This window comes from Schistosoma mansoni, chromosome 5 (assembly GCF_000237925.1).
Source record: "Schistosoma mansoni strain Puerto Rico chromosome 5, complete genome".
NCBI lineage: Eukaryota > Metazoa > Platyhelminthes > Trematoda > Strigeidida > Schistosomatidae > Schistosoma > Schistosoma mansoni.
The window spans coordinates 4,355,236-4,373,029 of NC_031499.1; the positions used below are offsets into that span (position 1 = coordinate 4,355,236).

General features: G+C 35.9%; 1 protein-coding gene across 1 annotated transcript in view; it reads left to right on the forward strand.

Annotated features, from left to right (window-relative positions):
- Window positions 1-12,069: 12,069 nt before the first annotated feature.
- Smp_043570 (hypothetical protein) overlaps window positions 12,070-17,794 on the forward strand; it is a gene marked incomplete at both ends in the record, with an annotated part of 13,492 nt that continues 7,767 nt past the window's right edge. The window contains one exon of the mRNA XM_018797688.1: window positions 12,070-12,303. Within this exon, the coding sequence (XP_018652705.1) occupies window positions 12,070-12,303 (234 nt within the window). The remainder of the gene's footprint in view (window positions 12,304-17,794) is intronic.

Below are 17,794 nucleotides of genomic sequence, written 5' to 3' on the forward strand. Positions count from 1 at the left end.
GACAGCTACCTTGAAAGGTACAACTGTCTTTTCAAAAATCGACTTGGTTAAGGCTTATAACCAAATACCGATGGCACCTGACGACATTCCTAAAACCGCCATCATCACTCCTTTCGGTCTTTACGAATTTCTACGAATGCCTTTTGGTTTAAGAAATGCGGCTCAAACCTTCCAAAGGTTTATCGACGATGTCTTCCGAGGTCTCAACTTCGTACATGCGTATGTTGATGACTGTCTAATAGCAAGTCCGGACAGAGAATCACATCTCAAGCATCTGGACATTGTTTTCGATCGACTCCGAAGGCATGGCATTACTGTAAACATTCAGAAATGCCAAATAGGAACTGACTCCTTAGACTTCTTAGGACACACCATTGATGCTCAAGGCATCCGACCCCTTAAAAGCAAAGTGGCGGCCATTCTGGATTACCCAGAACCGACCACGATCAAGCAGTTACGAACTTTTAACGGACTTGTAAGTTTCTACAGACGGGTCATACCTAAATGCGCATCCCTTATGAAACCGTTAACCGACCAACTTCGTTGAAATGCAAAATCAATCAGTTTAGACGACACAGCCCGAAAAGCATTCTCCACAGTTAAGGAACATATCGCTAAGAAAACCCTGCTGGCTCATCAAGACACTCAAACGCCCATTAGTATCGCCGTAGACGCATCCGACTCAGCAATCGGAGGAGTCTTACAACAATGGGTCAACAACTCTTGGCAACCTTTAGGATTTTTCTCGAGACGGTTGCTAGACACGGAATCTAGGTACAGCACGTTCGGTAGGGAACTCCTAGCTATGTATTGTGCTGTACGGCATTTCCAACATTCCATCGAAGGAAGAGAATTCACGCTTTTTACCGATCACAAACCTCTTACCTTCTCTTTAAGTTCATCTTCAGACAAGTACTCACCGCGAGAGTCTCGACAACTCGACTACATTTCGCAGTTTACTTCAGACATACAACACATTTCTGGAGCTAACAATGTAGTCGCAGACGCCTTGTCTCGAATAAGTTCCTTGAACAGTTTCCAAGGACTCGACCTTCTTAAACTCGCTCAGCTTCAAAAAGAAGACATTGATCTTCAGCATGAGTTATCCTCGACAACTCTTAAACTAAGTATTAAGCAGATGGGAACTGTTATATACTAGGAAAAAGTAAGTACTGATAACTTACGGGACCTCTTATTAGACTATTATTCTATTTATATTCCTATGGTATAACTATTCGGTAACTGGATTATCTATGTCTATATTCATCTTATTATTAGCTTCATTTTGACCTATTGATTATTATTATATGATTTATTGTTCCCAAATTATATTCGGTTTATTGAGTACTGTCTCCCACGCTTCCAGCCACGTTTGGCTTGATTTTGTACAAATATTATTTTCTATTTTATGGTATGATGTGGCCTGTCTGTCTGATATATAAACAAAGTATGCTTGAAATAAACGATTCGTATTGCCGAGGCTGATATTGGTGTTTTGGACTCAAGTGGATGGGTTGGGCGGATAAGGACCAATAAGGACGCTAGAGTACTCATACTAATCGAACGTCATTGTCACAGTGTAAAGGTCGTAGAAGTCGTATTCTATTGGTGGATAATTTACGCGAATTACGTCCTTGTTAAATTCGTAAGGTCATAACGAATCAGCGACGACCTTGGTCAAGTCATAACAATTGGCTACAGCCTAGGTCAAAAACATAACAGGAACAGGTAAGGAAACCTTACTTTGCGACACATCTACAGGTAGGGATCGTCCAATAGTACCAAAACATTATCGACGCAACGTCTTCAATACGTTGCACAATCTTTCTCACCCAGGTGCTCGTACAACAGTCAAACTCATAGCCGAACGGTTTTGCTGGCCTGGCATGAATAAAGACGTGAGGGAGTGGGCACGCTCCTGTGTAAGCTGTCAGAAATCTAAGGTCATAAGACACAACAAACGTCCCTTAGGCTCTTTCAAAACCCCTGACGCTCGTTTCGACCACGTCCATCTAGATTTGGTAGGACCATGACCCGACTCGAATGGATACTCATATCTCCTAACATGCGTAGACCGTTTTACTCGATGGCCAGAAGCAGTACCGATTAAGGACATTACTGCTGAAACAGTGGCTCGCTCTTTCGTCGAACGATGGGTAGCAAATTTCGGCTGCCCTTCAACCATCACTACAGACCGCGGACGCCAGTTCGAATCTGGACTTTTCCGTTGTCTAACCTCACTTTTAGGAATCACGCGCTTCCGAACGACCGCCTACCACCCACAAACAAGCGGGTTGGTAGAACGTTTTCATCGACAACTAAAAGCTTCATTATCGGCTTCAAACGTTTCACAGTGGACAGACGCTCTTCCACTCGTCTTGCTAGGTATCCGCAATGCAGTGAAAGCTGACATTGGATACACGGCATCTCAACTCGTTTACGGAACGACACTCCGACTCCCAGGAGAATTCGTGGATCCTTCAGCTTCTTCATTGAACATGGATCTAAACTCTTACACGAGTAGGCTTACAAACGCTATGCGTTCAGTTAAACCTGCTCACACTCGACCTCAATCAACTGATGTTTTCGTTCAACCCGAATTACGACATAGTACACACGTCTTCGTTCATCGAGACTCACGTCGACGACCTCTCGAATCAGCATACGAAGGACCCTTCAAAGTTCTTCAACGCTAACCCAAGTACTATGTAGTCGATAAGAACGGCACGAACGATAGCATCAGTATCGATCGACTCAAAGCAGCATACTTAGAATGAAACCCTAGCTACGTCGAATTTCCTTCGGTACAAGCAAACGACACAGCTACTACACTCGTAGTACCCTACACGACAGCCGACACACAACTTGATACTTCGCCAACGTCGATAGATAAACCCAAAACAACGCGTTCTGGAAGAAGAGTAAGATTTCCAGAACATCTTAACGAATATTGCACGTAGGACATAAGCTTTATCTTGAATTACCCTTTTATTGTTCATTATAAAATTTTTTTATTTGTGTAAAAAAAACAGAAAAACAAAACATTTTTATTTTTTTTGAGCGCATTTATATTTCTTATATATATATTAGAAAAACCAAAAAAAACATTTTTTTCCGATCGCTTTTACGCTGTTTGTAAGTGTATTATTTTATTCATTTTTTTCCCACTCATCTTGTGTCCTTACGCAAGTACGAGTGTATTTTCAACATGCACTCACACGTTTTATTTTTCCTCTTTTCCAGGACGGCTGGAAAAGAACAACGAAGTTTCCCAGGGAGCCGAAATTTTCATTGTATTTCATTTCTTTATTGTTATGTTGTACCTCATGGTCCCTTAGTTTAAGGAAAGACGACCAGACGCTGCTAAACGAAGCAAGCTATCAGAAGAGTGTTTACCAACGACAAACTCGTTGGGTTTAAACTTCTGGCTGGTCACGTCTTAGGGGTATCACTACCTCACTAGGGGGGGAGTGATCTGTAGCTGTAAATAAATCCCCAAAATCAATAGCTCATTAAGTGTTCGACATTGGATGCTGACCACGTTGTTTAAGTGTACTTGTTTAACTGAAGGCTTTCGGTCATGCATCCGCACCAGATCACGTTTCAACTCGGCGTGGGACACAGCTCCTACGTTCATTAGCCAGCTTATAGTAAAGGTTCCTCGATATATTGGTGACGTATCAAATATATCTTTCCTACCTCTTCTCGTCTGACTTCTGATTTCCTGTGGCCGGGAACGAACGATTATAGAAGATACTACTGGCTGCTAGTTGTAAAACTAGAATATCCGTCGTATCCTCAAGGGTCTCCAATTTCTGGGTGTTACCTCTCAGGTTAGTGTTATGACTAAGCTTAAGAAGATGTTTAAGGGGATGACCAGAAGTATTAAGGATACTGTAAGTCATAAGAAGATCATTTGACATGTAATGAATTTCTAGGAAAAGATTGATTACCGGTAATTTCACATACTGTTCCAAGTAGTAACAAGAATGCACGACTTATTTCATAATGATAGAAAGTAATATTATCAGTAATTTGAACAACAGTGAGTAGGTGTACTACAAAAGGTTTCAGTTTTTGGCTCAAAAGGGTTAGTCATTTCTGTTTAATTATCAAGTTCTATTAGGTACCTCTTAAGACTTTTTCGTTATTCAGCGAAATAGTATGTTAGTTTTACTGGTTAAAACACTTCATAATCTTCAAATGATCACTGACTCAGCAGTTTTGTTTACCGTTTTCGTAGGTAAGGTAGGATTTTGTCTCATGTTTGAGGGTTATTGATGCATATTTCAAAACTCCTCGATATTACGATCTAATATATCACAATGTACAAATTCATGAGACAATTATATAACTTACGATAGTATAAACATATTGTGATCAAGCTACAACACCGTCACGTAGTCTAGTAAACTTACAAACGCATTGACATTCAAAGTGAACCTCTCGAAAGCAACATGGTAAAAAGTAACCACGATCGCCCGTTGATGTTGCCAAGTGAAATCTGGGCAAATAGAAAGAAAGGAAAAAGTATTATTGTTACCAAAATAGAAAGCATTCGCTGTCAATCATTTGATACCTAAACATTAGTCGGAGAAAAAAATAATTCACATTACAACTGCTTTTACAGGTCCGACGAAATTTCATGGTCGTCGCTTTATGGTTTTATAAAATTTTGCTGCAAAAACAACTGTACCATATAGCACAGATGACTGCTTTGACGTTGTTCCGGTATTTAAAACGCATCTGATTGATTAGTACACTGCACTTGATATGCTTGCTTATGCTGAACTGTTGTGATGTTTGAATGAACCAATGATTTCTTTGTATCGATGACTGTTTTGATTTTTAATTCCAAATACAGTATATTCGTTCATGCTCATTTAATACTTCTTGATTAAATTGCGTTATTCCTGGGATTACTAGTTCATACTGTAATTCAAATACTTCTAATTATTACACCTGTGTCATCCCAAGTGTAATAGTTAAGGATGATGAAACGTAGCTAATCCGTGTATAGTTCACAAGAATTTATGGGTAAAGACGTTTACATCCTTGACGTCATCTCAATTATCTGCACATCGGTGGTCATACACAAATACATTGGTGTCCATATGCACATCAGCGCATTAAAATAAGTGTAAATAAAACACTTATAGATTTCGACTAATGTTGAAAGTAAGGGTCTGGAACAGAACTAGGCATATACCGGAATAGTTGATTGTCCATAAATATCAAGAATACTCTCATAAAGCAATGACTTCAAACTGATAGATGAAAATAGGAAACAAAATATAACGAAAACAGAGATTCACTGTAGAGTTTCTCCACTTATTTTCCTTATCTAGCCCTGCTCAGATAAGAATCCCAGTTGTCACCGTTAGTCATCCGTCCATCAAAATACATTCCTTTCAGACATTGAGTCAGAAGCGTCTGCTCTTATACTCATATTGTTATCATATATATACACTTGTGCTTTAAACACTGCTCTCACAGTTTCGATGAGTGGGTAAGAGTTTCTTTGTATAATGCCTAATATTTCAGAGGCTAACGTGACAGCTAAACTATGCCCAGGATAGACTCACATAAAATAGCCGGTAGTAACGCACGGAAAGCAATTTTAAAGTAACGATTTCTTTTATAACCGATAGATGGAGACCACCGGTTTCGGTATGATGCACTGTGGTGTTTGTATGAACTAATTATCCTTTTGTACTTGATGTGTGCCTGACTTCAATTTGTAAATGCAACACGTTCGTTAGTGCCCAGTTAGTTCTATTTGGTTTAAATCGCCTATCTATGAGATTCATGGCTCGTATAATAATTGAACTGCTAATCTGCACATTGGTGTCTCTATAGAGCCTGTGATGGAACAGTTGGATATACATTCAAATTTTGATGCTTATATTGAAAGACTCAAAATCTGGACTATGACCAGAAGAGATTTTGACGACGCTAATATTGTGGATCATTTCCTTACATTCATAAGAAAGGAAACCTACAGCTTACTTAAAACTTTGGCATTTCTAGAAAAGCCTACTTCATTTCCTTATTCAACTCTCAAGGAACTATTACAAGACCATGTAAAGTGTGTAAGTTTCGAATGTTGTAAAGGAGGAAATTCGTAAGGACATCAAGAATTCTACTACATTACTACGTCATCTAAATCCAATGCGTATTCAAGGTTATGCAGATAACAATTCACTGATAAGTTAGGAAGCAAGTAACGGATATGAGCACAAGTTTGGTAAATGTTTGTCCTGGGGCAAGATTCACTCATGTAATTCAGGTGCGTTTCGTAATGCTAAATGTTTTAAGTGTGGTAAGATTTGACATACTCAATCAGTTCGCTACAATTAGTACTAAACATTGTTATTCCGATCTTGTCAAGTTGAATGTTTCAACTAAATCATACTATGATCAGATCCATGATATTATTTTTCCACATATGCGTCCTTCCCATGGTTCATTTATTTCTAATGAAATTATCTACAAATATATAGAAAATATATCGGGTGCACCAGATGATGTTATTTTATTATATATGGTTTGTCCTAATGATTCATTTGTTTCTAGTGGAATATTAATTAACTGTGAGAAACAGGTCCTGAGTGAGCTGAAATCTAATTACAGTCCTTAAGGTGTCACATCATATGTTATTCGTCCTCGTAATGAATTTATCTCTAGTAATATTCCTAATAAATGAGACAAATATGTTCCAAATAAGTCGAATTCTAGTCATATTTCTGATGTTATTGTACCAGGTGGTGAATATCTTCACAACCAATGTATGACGATTAGAATCCTTAGTCAGTGATATGAAGAATCGGAGGAAATAGCAGTTTTTCTCAAAACAGTCAGAGAGTTAGTTTGTCCAGATATGAGGTTCAAACAATCAGAAAATTCAAATGGAATCCCTGATTAACCTGATGAACATTAGGCAGATGTAAATTTCCCATTTGATTGTTTTGAAGATGAATCACATGTGTTAATTACAAATATCAATGCATAATTATCTGTAACTGGAACATAGTCCTAGTGTATTCTAACGTGAAAAGCAAAAATAATATGTATCAACTTTTTTAAGTAATTCAAAGTCACATGATGGAATGCCTCAAATTATATGTCAGTGTGTATCTCCAAATACTCACATGTAATAGTCGAAGTGTGAGACATGGAAACGTAATGCAAATAAGGAGTGTCAAAATGGTCATAACACTGAAACGCAGAGACACAACATTATTACGTAGGGGGAATGGTGTTGGAAAGCGTGCAGTTTTAGTTCTAGCTATCAGTAATTTTAGTACACAAAAGACGTATTGTTCATATACAATTCAAGGACCCAGGTGAGTCTGTCCCCATTTCAGTTGTTAATTCCAATACTAATGCGCATATACTAGATCATACAGAGTCTGCATCCAATACACAGTTTGACAGACAAACAATGAGGCCAAAGAGAAGACGTCCAACTGTTTACAGAAACTTAGATTCTAATTTAAGATGTGGTAGTTGTGGTGTTTGTATGAACTAATCATTCTTTTGTACTTGATGTGTTCCTGACTTTAAATTCCAAATACAATACCTTTGGTTGTGCTCACGTAGTTCTATTCGGTCTACATTGAACTGTGTAGGGGATTCCTAAGAAATAAAATCGTTCAAATATTTTCAACCATCATATGTAAGCAGAACCTATAAGATTGAAACTCCATTTGGTACTTCTGAGTTGCTCCCATAAAGCAGCGTTATCTAGAAAATTAGACTGTCTATACTGGATTCCTTAAATAGAGTTCCGCAGCGAAGATTAAGCAGTTCAGCCGCAGTTACATCGTCTTTATTAGATTCATGTCAACTTTCTGGAAACCCCATGTTTTAGGACTCTAACGAGTCTATTTAGAACAATATCAAAACGTTTTCATCGTTTGGATTTCAAAGGAAGTACGTACATAATGCGTTTCTCATGGCGGGACGTTGACGTTTAATAATTAATACCAAAGTGGTATCAATAGAATAACACTGAGACCTAACCTCAAATCACTTCTGAAGCTAAAAATACAATAAATTAGAAGATTTAACTTTGGTAGTTCAATGTTTGAATAAAGAGATTGATGAACAATAAAGGTGGGTGTGAGAACAATTATGGAAAGTGGTCATGTTACCCTGGAATTCTGTATCTCATTGGTACTTAAATTAAATACACTATTTCAGAAACTTTGCCCGTACTCTTCAAAGGATCTTGTGAACACCACCATTGACTGATGCGGTAGGACCGGTCAACATAAAAAGTTGTGACCTCGATGAAAGAATTTCAAGATTAGGCAAACAAATCATGACAATTTGAGATTAATTTTATTATTCTAGCAACAAAGATTAGTGCGCTTCTACCAGTCATAGACCTGAACTCCACGTCCTCTGCTCATGATATTTATTGATGTTATATGCAGGCCATTGAAACGCACTAGCACAGAAGCAACAACACGGGTTCCAAGTTTTAATTAGAACCCTCTACTTTGACTTCATTTTGATGATACTGACGGACAACATGTGGATTGGTTTATGAGTCGTCAATCCTAAATGATCTGTAGAGTTTCCCATAACAGCTTGTGGCCATCAATAATTACCAACACTTACCCATACCACAACATCAAATAGCCGATGTCACGTGCTAAACGTGTCTGCGCAATAATAACAATATGTCACAATATCTGAATCCTATCCAATGCTCGTTTCGTTCACCAAAGGCCAAAAACTGTGATAACGGTTCTGCGAAAATGTGACGTAGGAAATCATATGTTTGACACCATGCTTCCACATTTTTAGGATGAGATAGTATGAGCTTGGGCTGGATATTCCTCTATAACATCAGGTCTTTGATGGTTCTGCATATTATGTAGGCAGATAGAAATCAGCGCTACACGAAACCAATTAGTGACGTAGCTGAGGTTGCATCAGGCTGACTGGCTCAATGGATTAGTATCCACCGATATTTCGGCAGCCACACCAGGTTTATACGACACTGATATATCATCTGTCATAAACACTAAATCTATTTTTGTCAAAACAGAAGGAAACAATTTAAGGTGGTGTATTTTAAGATTCATGGACGTTGCCAAATACATTTTACGTCAGAATATAAAAACATGAGTAATCTGAAACGAAGTTCCGATCTACTGTGAGAAAACAAGTCTCTCACATAATGTAGCTCGACCAATCATCAAAACAAAAAGATTGTGACATCTTTTCACAACTATCTAAAAAACTGTAGAATTATGGTCTACATGTTTATTAGTACTATTATTATAATAGACCTAATCCTCGAATTTTACATGTGTAATGATGTGATTGCCTAATCTATAAGATCATACGTGAACGTCATATCAATGTCTAAACCGACTAATCGTATCATAACAATTAACAGCATGTTTAGACTTCTTAAGGAACACATTCAGGCTGGAGATAGAGCAATATATTCAATGTGAGTAAAGACAAATCATACAGAATGTTGACGTTTGCAAGGCTGAGCCATGCCATGCGATGGATTGAATTAATGTTTCCACGTTCTCGATTGTCAACGTTCTCTTTTTGTAGATTGTTGAGTATAAATCTTTTCATTAATCATATACTCAGCTTCAAAATTCATGTGGTTAGGGTCCAATGCCACTACAACACAATAATAAAAATAAATGTCTTTATTATTTCATTGGATATTCTCGTTGACTTTGGATACCAACCACAAATTGCAGATCCCACTCGACACAACCACAAACGATGTAACAATATTGTGATACTGGTGCCAGAAAACGGAATGTCAGTACAACCAAAATGATAAATGGTTCAACACCTCTTCCTTGACCGTCCATTTCAAAGATAGCGTGAATATCATAGAATTTGTGGTTCAGCCGTTTTTAATGAATAACTTCTGTAAATGTTTAAAAATTAGTGGACACTTTCACGTTCGTTTGGTGATGGCGGCTTGTCAGGGCATATTTCCAATTATCTTTGCACCGGCTATGACTTTTATCTTATTTGCTTCTTTCATTCGGCAAGTCAAGATGAGCTACGTTGGTTTATTCAAGAAAGACGTTTATGGATCGCTGAAATGAATTTCAAAATAGAATAACGCCCTAGTACGCTGCAAGTATCATTTCAATAGAGGGTCTGAACTGACTTTAAAACCAGCAACCAAAGCAATGATGCAAAAGTTCCTGGGCACAAACTGCAATTGACACTGCAGTAGTTCGAAAGTAATCTAACAAATCCAAGACGTCACTCGCAGTAACTGTTCACATCTTGATTACCAAAAACATGAAAGATTGAGCTCAATAGAAGAAGGCCGTTTAATGGAAATAAAGTTTCATTTTTATCAAGATTGAATTACGGGTGAAAATTTTGGATATTGGAATAAATAAACGTGTGAAATAACAGTAAAACGATCAGAACATAACGCGAGACAGTAAAATGACCATAAAGACTAAAAAAGATATAGACGGAGTAAAGATGCCGCAGATATTCAAGGATTTACAACACCTTTTTCCGTCACACCTTCATAATCAGAAGATACCAACCAAGTGGAATCAGAAGTCAGGGATGGATGAGTTTGAAATACTTTTGATACGTTGTCTATCTAATGAGGAGCATTTCATTTAAGTTGATCAGTAGTTGCAAGGGATGTGCAGAACGTCGTATTCAATCGTGATCTGGTGCGGGAGCGTGATCAATTGCTTGTGGCTGTGTGTATCCATTGAAAGCTCTGAATTGAGGGTCGACGTCGAGGACATACAGAACTACTTACTTTGGATATTTATTTGGCGACAACTTCATGCTTGTTCCTCGTCTGACTTTTTTAAAAACTGTAGAAAAAATAGCAGTCTCTGAAAGTCTTATAAAACTTGATTTTAATTTGTACGTAAATAGACATAAAAGAAGTAGAGAAGGTTGCTCAGGCTGAAGAGCGCAATTTCAAAGAGAACATAAAGAGGTTTATCATAAGGAAAAATAAAAGTTTTATGTCAGAAATCCCAACTCTTACAACGCATATAAAAGATGACATTGTGGCGGACCAAAAGGTATATTAAGTGAAAAATAGCAATAAATTTATTACGTCGAAATGTTAATGTTATAATATGTCAATTATAAGTTATAAACACAAACAAAAGTTAAGGGACATTACTTAACTTGACAGGTTGTGCGTGTCCGAGTTGCGTTTGGTACCAGAATCCACAATTAAAGATAACTGATAGTCCCAGTGATGTTTTTATGGTTTCAGTAATATTGCCAGACGTAGAATGTAATGGAAAATTGGCTGCAGTCTATAAATGTAGGTTGTAGATATTTCAGAGTTCAATTATCATAACCACTATCAATTGAGAACGAGAGACATGCGCATAGTAGTGTATTTAATAACAGTTAACAACGTGTGTCATGCTGAGTGTTACACAATGGAAGAAAGTGTATTCAAAGTCATACACTTAAACATGTGAAATTGTTTGTGGTAAATATAAAGACTTCGAAAATTAACAAAATAAATGCAAATAATATCAAAAACTATTTACAAAATAAGTTTGTCGTGTCTACCTCTACAATATAATTGCATCTATTTCTATCATTTGAGAGAAGATCACATTCAAGTCAGGTGAATAATTTTCTTAAAAAAGAATAAAGTACGCGACAAACCTGTTATCAACAAACCGAGAACTCGGGTGTTAATATGTCTTATCTTTTTTCTCCCTCCAGCACTAATAATTTTCGAGGTCATAGCAAGTAGGTTCACAAACCGCGATCTAATAAACTAAAGGTGGGGTCCCGTTTTTCTCATCGAGTGGTCAATGACTGGAACGCATTACCCGAAAAAGTGGTATCAGCCCCATGAGTGAATATTTTCAAGAAGAAGATGGACCTTCACTGGAAGGCGATCTGTCAGGATTAACACAGGTTCATTAAACTACAATCCTTATTACTGAAGACTGAAGATAGACTGACAAATATTGAGCATTGGATGTCCTTTGCTCTTTAAAGCTCAAGTTTTTGAATGTTAGAAGGCGATATCGTAAGGAAGGCATATTAAATCAAGTGATGCCACTTAATGCTGAATACGCAAGAGAACTAAGGGCAGTGTTCAAAATTCTGGAATTTTCAATTGGTGTTGGTCTGATAGTATCAATAGTTGTTGCTGATCGCTATCGGATTACTGTAGCTGGTGCATTTTTAACATTTTTTGCACTAGTAGGGGCACTCACATCTCTATTTTTCTTCGTTGTTCACCTATCTAGCCTCATTTACAAGATTCCAGGACCTGTAACATTAATTGTAAGTTGCTTTTCAACTTTATACATGTCAGTAAATCTGCCTTCAGTTATTTTATTATTTCGTTTAAATGTTAAAAGTCTAGATATTCAAATGTCATAGCGAGTACATAATCTTACAACTGAGTGTTTTTAGAACGTAGGCCGTAGGATTTTTGCTATTTTATTTCTTAACGAGACTCTGTAATTAGATTTATAAGTCAGGTTTTAGAACAAACTGATAATTTGGATGCTGTGACACGCAGCATATGCATTTATTGACGTTTTAGTTGCTTGACACCAGTTTTAATTTACTTTGAAGCTGGAATGTTCGAGTAAGTACGACATGTACTTCATAAAGGTATGCTTTGTGAGATTCATTGGGCAGATATCGTCCTAAAATATCTCCGAGCAGAATATTTCACAAAATTGGCCCTCGATACTGCATCAGATTGCCTTCAAGCATTTCACTTTCAAGTTGGTGACCCATTTAGTTTTAATCAGTTACAATGGTTCTTACCAAAACGTGAAACATGTCTATTTCAATCATCTCAACAAGCTAATCTATCCCTCATGAAAACACACAAAAAATTCGTTGTTACTGGTTATTGGGCTCATTGATATCAGTCGTTGTGGTCTGTGTATGAAGTTTGCTAATCAGTCAACAGACAATTTGTCCTTAATTTTTAAACATATTTTACTGAGTTGTCGCAAACTAGCTGTTTTAGAACATGTATACAAGTAAAACAAATAAAAGCAAAATTGACTTTTGGGGGGCTTTAATACGAATAAAGTAGTGTTTGATCAAGCCATGTGCATTTATTTTATCTCACTCCCGAGTTTTATCGAAATCGAGCATAACATTTCAATAGGCAAAATCAATCAACATTTTTCTAAACTAATCTCAGACACTGATGCTTTTGAGTAAAATAATTTATTTAATTCGATATTAGTCGAAACCTACTTCGTACTTTATGTCAATTAATTTTTAAGTTGATCTGATTTGATTACTGAAATTCTCATCCAACTAATATTCACCATTTTTGCTGTAATTTGCAGAAAATTAGATTTTCAATATTTATATAAACAACAACTTTCAGAAGTGTATATTTGTTTCTTTATAATCCTTTAAACTACTCGTGTATGTTTTAAAATTTTTCTGAAAACACCACACTTAATTTTTCAGCCTAAAACACAAAGTGATGACCTTTTTATTTAAGTCGATAGGGGTATATTAAACCTGATACCCTGTGTATTGCAAAACGGGCTGTAACGCCGTGACCAAATAATGTATGACAGCATAAGTGCGTTCAGTAAACGTTTCAATCACATTAGTCTGATAAAACTTTGTACCAATTAAAAGTAACCACAATTATAGAAAGAATAAAACTTAAATATGCAGTATAAAGCAAACTTGATACTATAAAAGAGTACTTTTTAAAACCGCAATTGAATAACTCATTTCAAGGTTATGATTTAAATAACATCAGCCTAATGTTAAAATAGATCGGGACAACAGTTGAGCTTGAGATTAAGAGAATGTATTCTTCAGATATTCTTCTTCTTCTACTAGATTAGTACTACCGGTAACGGTGAGGTCATGCACAAGACCTTAGTTAGAGGCTGCTATTTAATTAGTACACTTCTAGACTTTGATTACGGAACTTCATTTCTTATATCTGGTCACAACTAACTCACATACGAAATACTGTCACAGGAGTCGGCGCAGAGGAGCCTAAAACAAGACATCTGTCTCTAAGATTACTGTTTGTCTTAGTGCCCTGAATAGAGAATCAGGGTTCACAGGAAAATCGCGGTCGATGTCTGAACATATTGGACGTTTTGTTTTACAACTGACCTCAACGGCTTACCTGAATTTATTATTGTTTTACATTAAATATCGGGATTATAAATGAGACATTTTTCATACTGTGTTTTTGTTTGTATTATTTGAACCCCCACTCTTGTGTTTGGATTCTGCCTGCAGCTGGATGCTGTCGGTATTCTCTATGAATAAGTGTAGAATGACGTGACCATGTAACTATGATGAGCAACAGTGTATAGTAAAGTAATAGTATCAGAACATATGGCACAGGGAGATGAAGCTAAACTTTTTTTGACGCACTGTTTATTGTAAGCTATACATTTTGTGTGCGATTTCCCGGTAACACTGAAGTAATTATTTCCAAATTTGTGTCTCACATCTTCTTTGTTCCCTCTGTCAAAAATAGTGTGCATATTTAGACTGGTGCACATTTGTGTAGCATCCTAACTTGTTTACAACTGACTTGGCTACAAGGATGATACAACTTTTATGTCTCATCACCTTTGGTTTTTTGGTTTGACTGGATACACATGTATTCGGTGTGCTTTGTCAAATTTTAAGATTGTCAATCTGATTTTTACAACACAGTGCGATTGCTTTCTACATCCTAATAGACAGTCAGTCATAAATAAAAGGAACTGTAGAACAAATGTACATCGATTCAAGTTCCAACCCCATATCAAACTGTACTGGCTGGACTACTTGTTTCTTTAAGTAATAGCATATTGGGCATGTATTCGAGAGAAAGGTCAAACTTAAGGCAGCAAGCCTGTAGTCTGAGTCTAACGAAGTACAATTATACATACAGACTTACGTTGGGTGTAAATGTTTTTGATTAGATTACTATTATCTGCAGCTTTCTTACAAAGGAACGAAGAGATTAGAATAGCCAGCCTAAACGATTAAATACCTCACCATGACCCACAAATTTCTATCTCCACTAGTACGGTTTTGAAACGGCAGAACCAACAAACGAAGAGCTACACACCAAATGACAGTGTGTGATAATCTTTAGGCTATAATCTCTTAGGTACTTTAGTCACGCTTTCAGATTTGCATGACCATTTCTAATTGTGTTCCTTCTCCGGGTCCCTCAGAAGTATATGCATATACAACAGAATGGTCTAACCAGTTGCAGGTGTTAGATAGGTAATTACAAAAAGCCTTTTTATAAATCTAGTCGTCGTTCTTATTTGAATTAATTTCTGTCTTGATCTAAAGCCTATCAATTTTATTTCATCCAATGAGTTATCAAATTTAGTTTTGTAAGCAGCTATTGAATTTAGATACACGGAATGACACAATAACAAATATGTTTGCACATAATCAGATGTCTTTAGGGAATATGTACCAGGTTACAAACACACACAAACAAATTGGAAACTAATTACCACTAAGATATCAATTAATATAAACATGAAAACTTCGTAGAATGTCATTCGCGTCCTCGAACGCTTCAAGGTCTCTTTTCCATCTGTACAACTGAACTTGATTAAGCAGAGAACACTGGTTTCCAAAAAATTCCACAAAAACTTAATAATCACCAACCAGTATCAAACCAAAATTAGGAATTACCTATTGTTTACTACCAACTATTTAAAATGATCCACCCAGTAAAACTATAGACATTTTATAAAATTATTTATCAATTCTGTTTTACAGGCATAGAAACAATAAATTTCAGCCAGATTTATTGTGTCTACTTATAGTCTTTGTACGCATAAATTATATTTTAATGCATAAACAACATGTCTGTTGTAACTCTAGATTTTTAAATCTTGTTAGTATTCTATACATCCTGCATTAATACATTCATACTATAATTCCTGTTCATCCAGAAGAATAACACTTTCATTATTTCTAAGACGAATTTGGGATAAAAACAAATAGTTTTTGATCAGCATTCTTTCAGATTCTGCTGTTCACACGACGAACTGATTCTGAGTACATAGTCACTAGGAACCAGAAAACTCCATATGTCTGTCTCATCCTAGTATGGGACCCAATAATGAGTATCCAAGACCCCACTGGCCATCATACACAGAATTTACAAGTCTTTCTGCGAGCACTTAACATTTGGATTATTGAGTCTACATTCAACAGTATACATGCATGGCTTCAATTATTTCTCAATCGTTTGAGATTCTACTGAATATTTTCTTTAATGATTGTATTGAGTGACTATGTGACTGGTTTTGGAGATAAAATAATTTAATTAGAGTATCAGTTTAATGTTAACAATAATACGTAAGTAAATAATAGACATTGTTGGTTTGAATTTAAGTTACACAAATCGCTAAGTTGTACTTACTGTTTAACTAATTTTATTTACATCTAAAATGTACCCTTTCTTTACTATCTTTTTCTTTTTAATTAAGTCATTGATTAATTCAAATGATTTATAAAATTGAAACCGACTGTTTGAAGTTCTTAAACTAGGGAAAACATAATATTACATCGAACTGCTTGCCTTTATCACTCATATATAGTTTAAATAATAGTTCTAATTAATAAAAAAATAAAATTCATATGTACTCTGAACGATTATCAAGTAGTACTATTGGCGATATGGTCATTGACTTTAACAAGTCGATATATCATGTACTCTATTTTGATTTTAGTTCGTAGTTAGAGAAAGTTGAGAGAATCTATAGAAGCCTAGATTTTGTGCTAGTTGGCACTTCCTAATAGACTTTTTCGGCATTCTTGTAAGACCTGACGCTCCATGTAAAATTCAAACTCGTATCACTCAATTTCACAGTGAGTAATATGTTCACTGAGTTTCTCCGATTGTAGCTTGCAGACTTAAGGTCTGATTGTTTTATCATCGTCAATAACATTGATGGTTACACTTATAACTTCTCATACCGTTGTATCCACTAGTTTCATTATTTCATAAGTATATTTTCTTTAGAACTTCTAAAAGTAACACTATTAGGATAATCAGTAAGCAGCTTCTCATTCAAATACGTTGTAAACATGGGTCATTTGATCAAAACAGTCTGAACATTAAAAAAAAAACTGATAAACACAATCAGTTTCGGTCTTATCAGCATTACTTAGCGTTTACTATCCATTTTAAAAAAGTACAACTATGCATACAAGACTTATGCCACCATTTTCTTTAGACATATAATCTTAATCTTTACTTGTTCGAACCCCTTACAATCTCTTTTGTCTCGTTCTCTATTGCCATTTCAGCACTAACCAATATATTTTTTTATTTAAATGCTCTTTCTAATTACAGTCAATCATATAAAAAGTAAATCAACATTGAATTGATGTTATAATTCAGGTGATAAATTCAAATATATTAATACTTGCATGTCGGGTTTATCATTTGTACATGTTTGTCGGTATTTAAACGTCAACACAGAAACCAATGTACATTTTGACATATCTCTTTAAACTCAAAGTACACAAATTATGGAGTGATTGTTTTGACTGAAATGATCTCTTAGCGATATATGTATATGTTAAACAATTTATTAGTTTGTATAGTATTTCTTCTAATATTGTTTTATAAATCATCTTAAAACATATACACTGTGTAGGACTGAATATATCTGTTCATTGGTCCAAATTGTCACACCAATACAGTAGCACGTTAAAATGAAATTATCAGGACAAATGAATACTGAAGTAAGAATAATAATAGTGTTAGTAGTAGTAGTAGTAGTAGTAGTAGTAG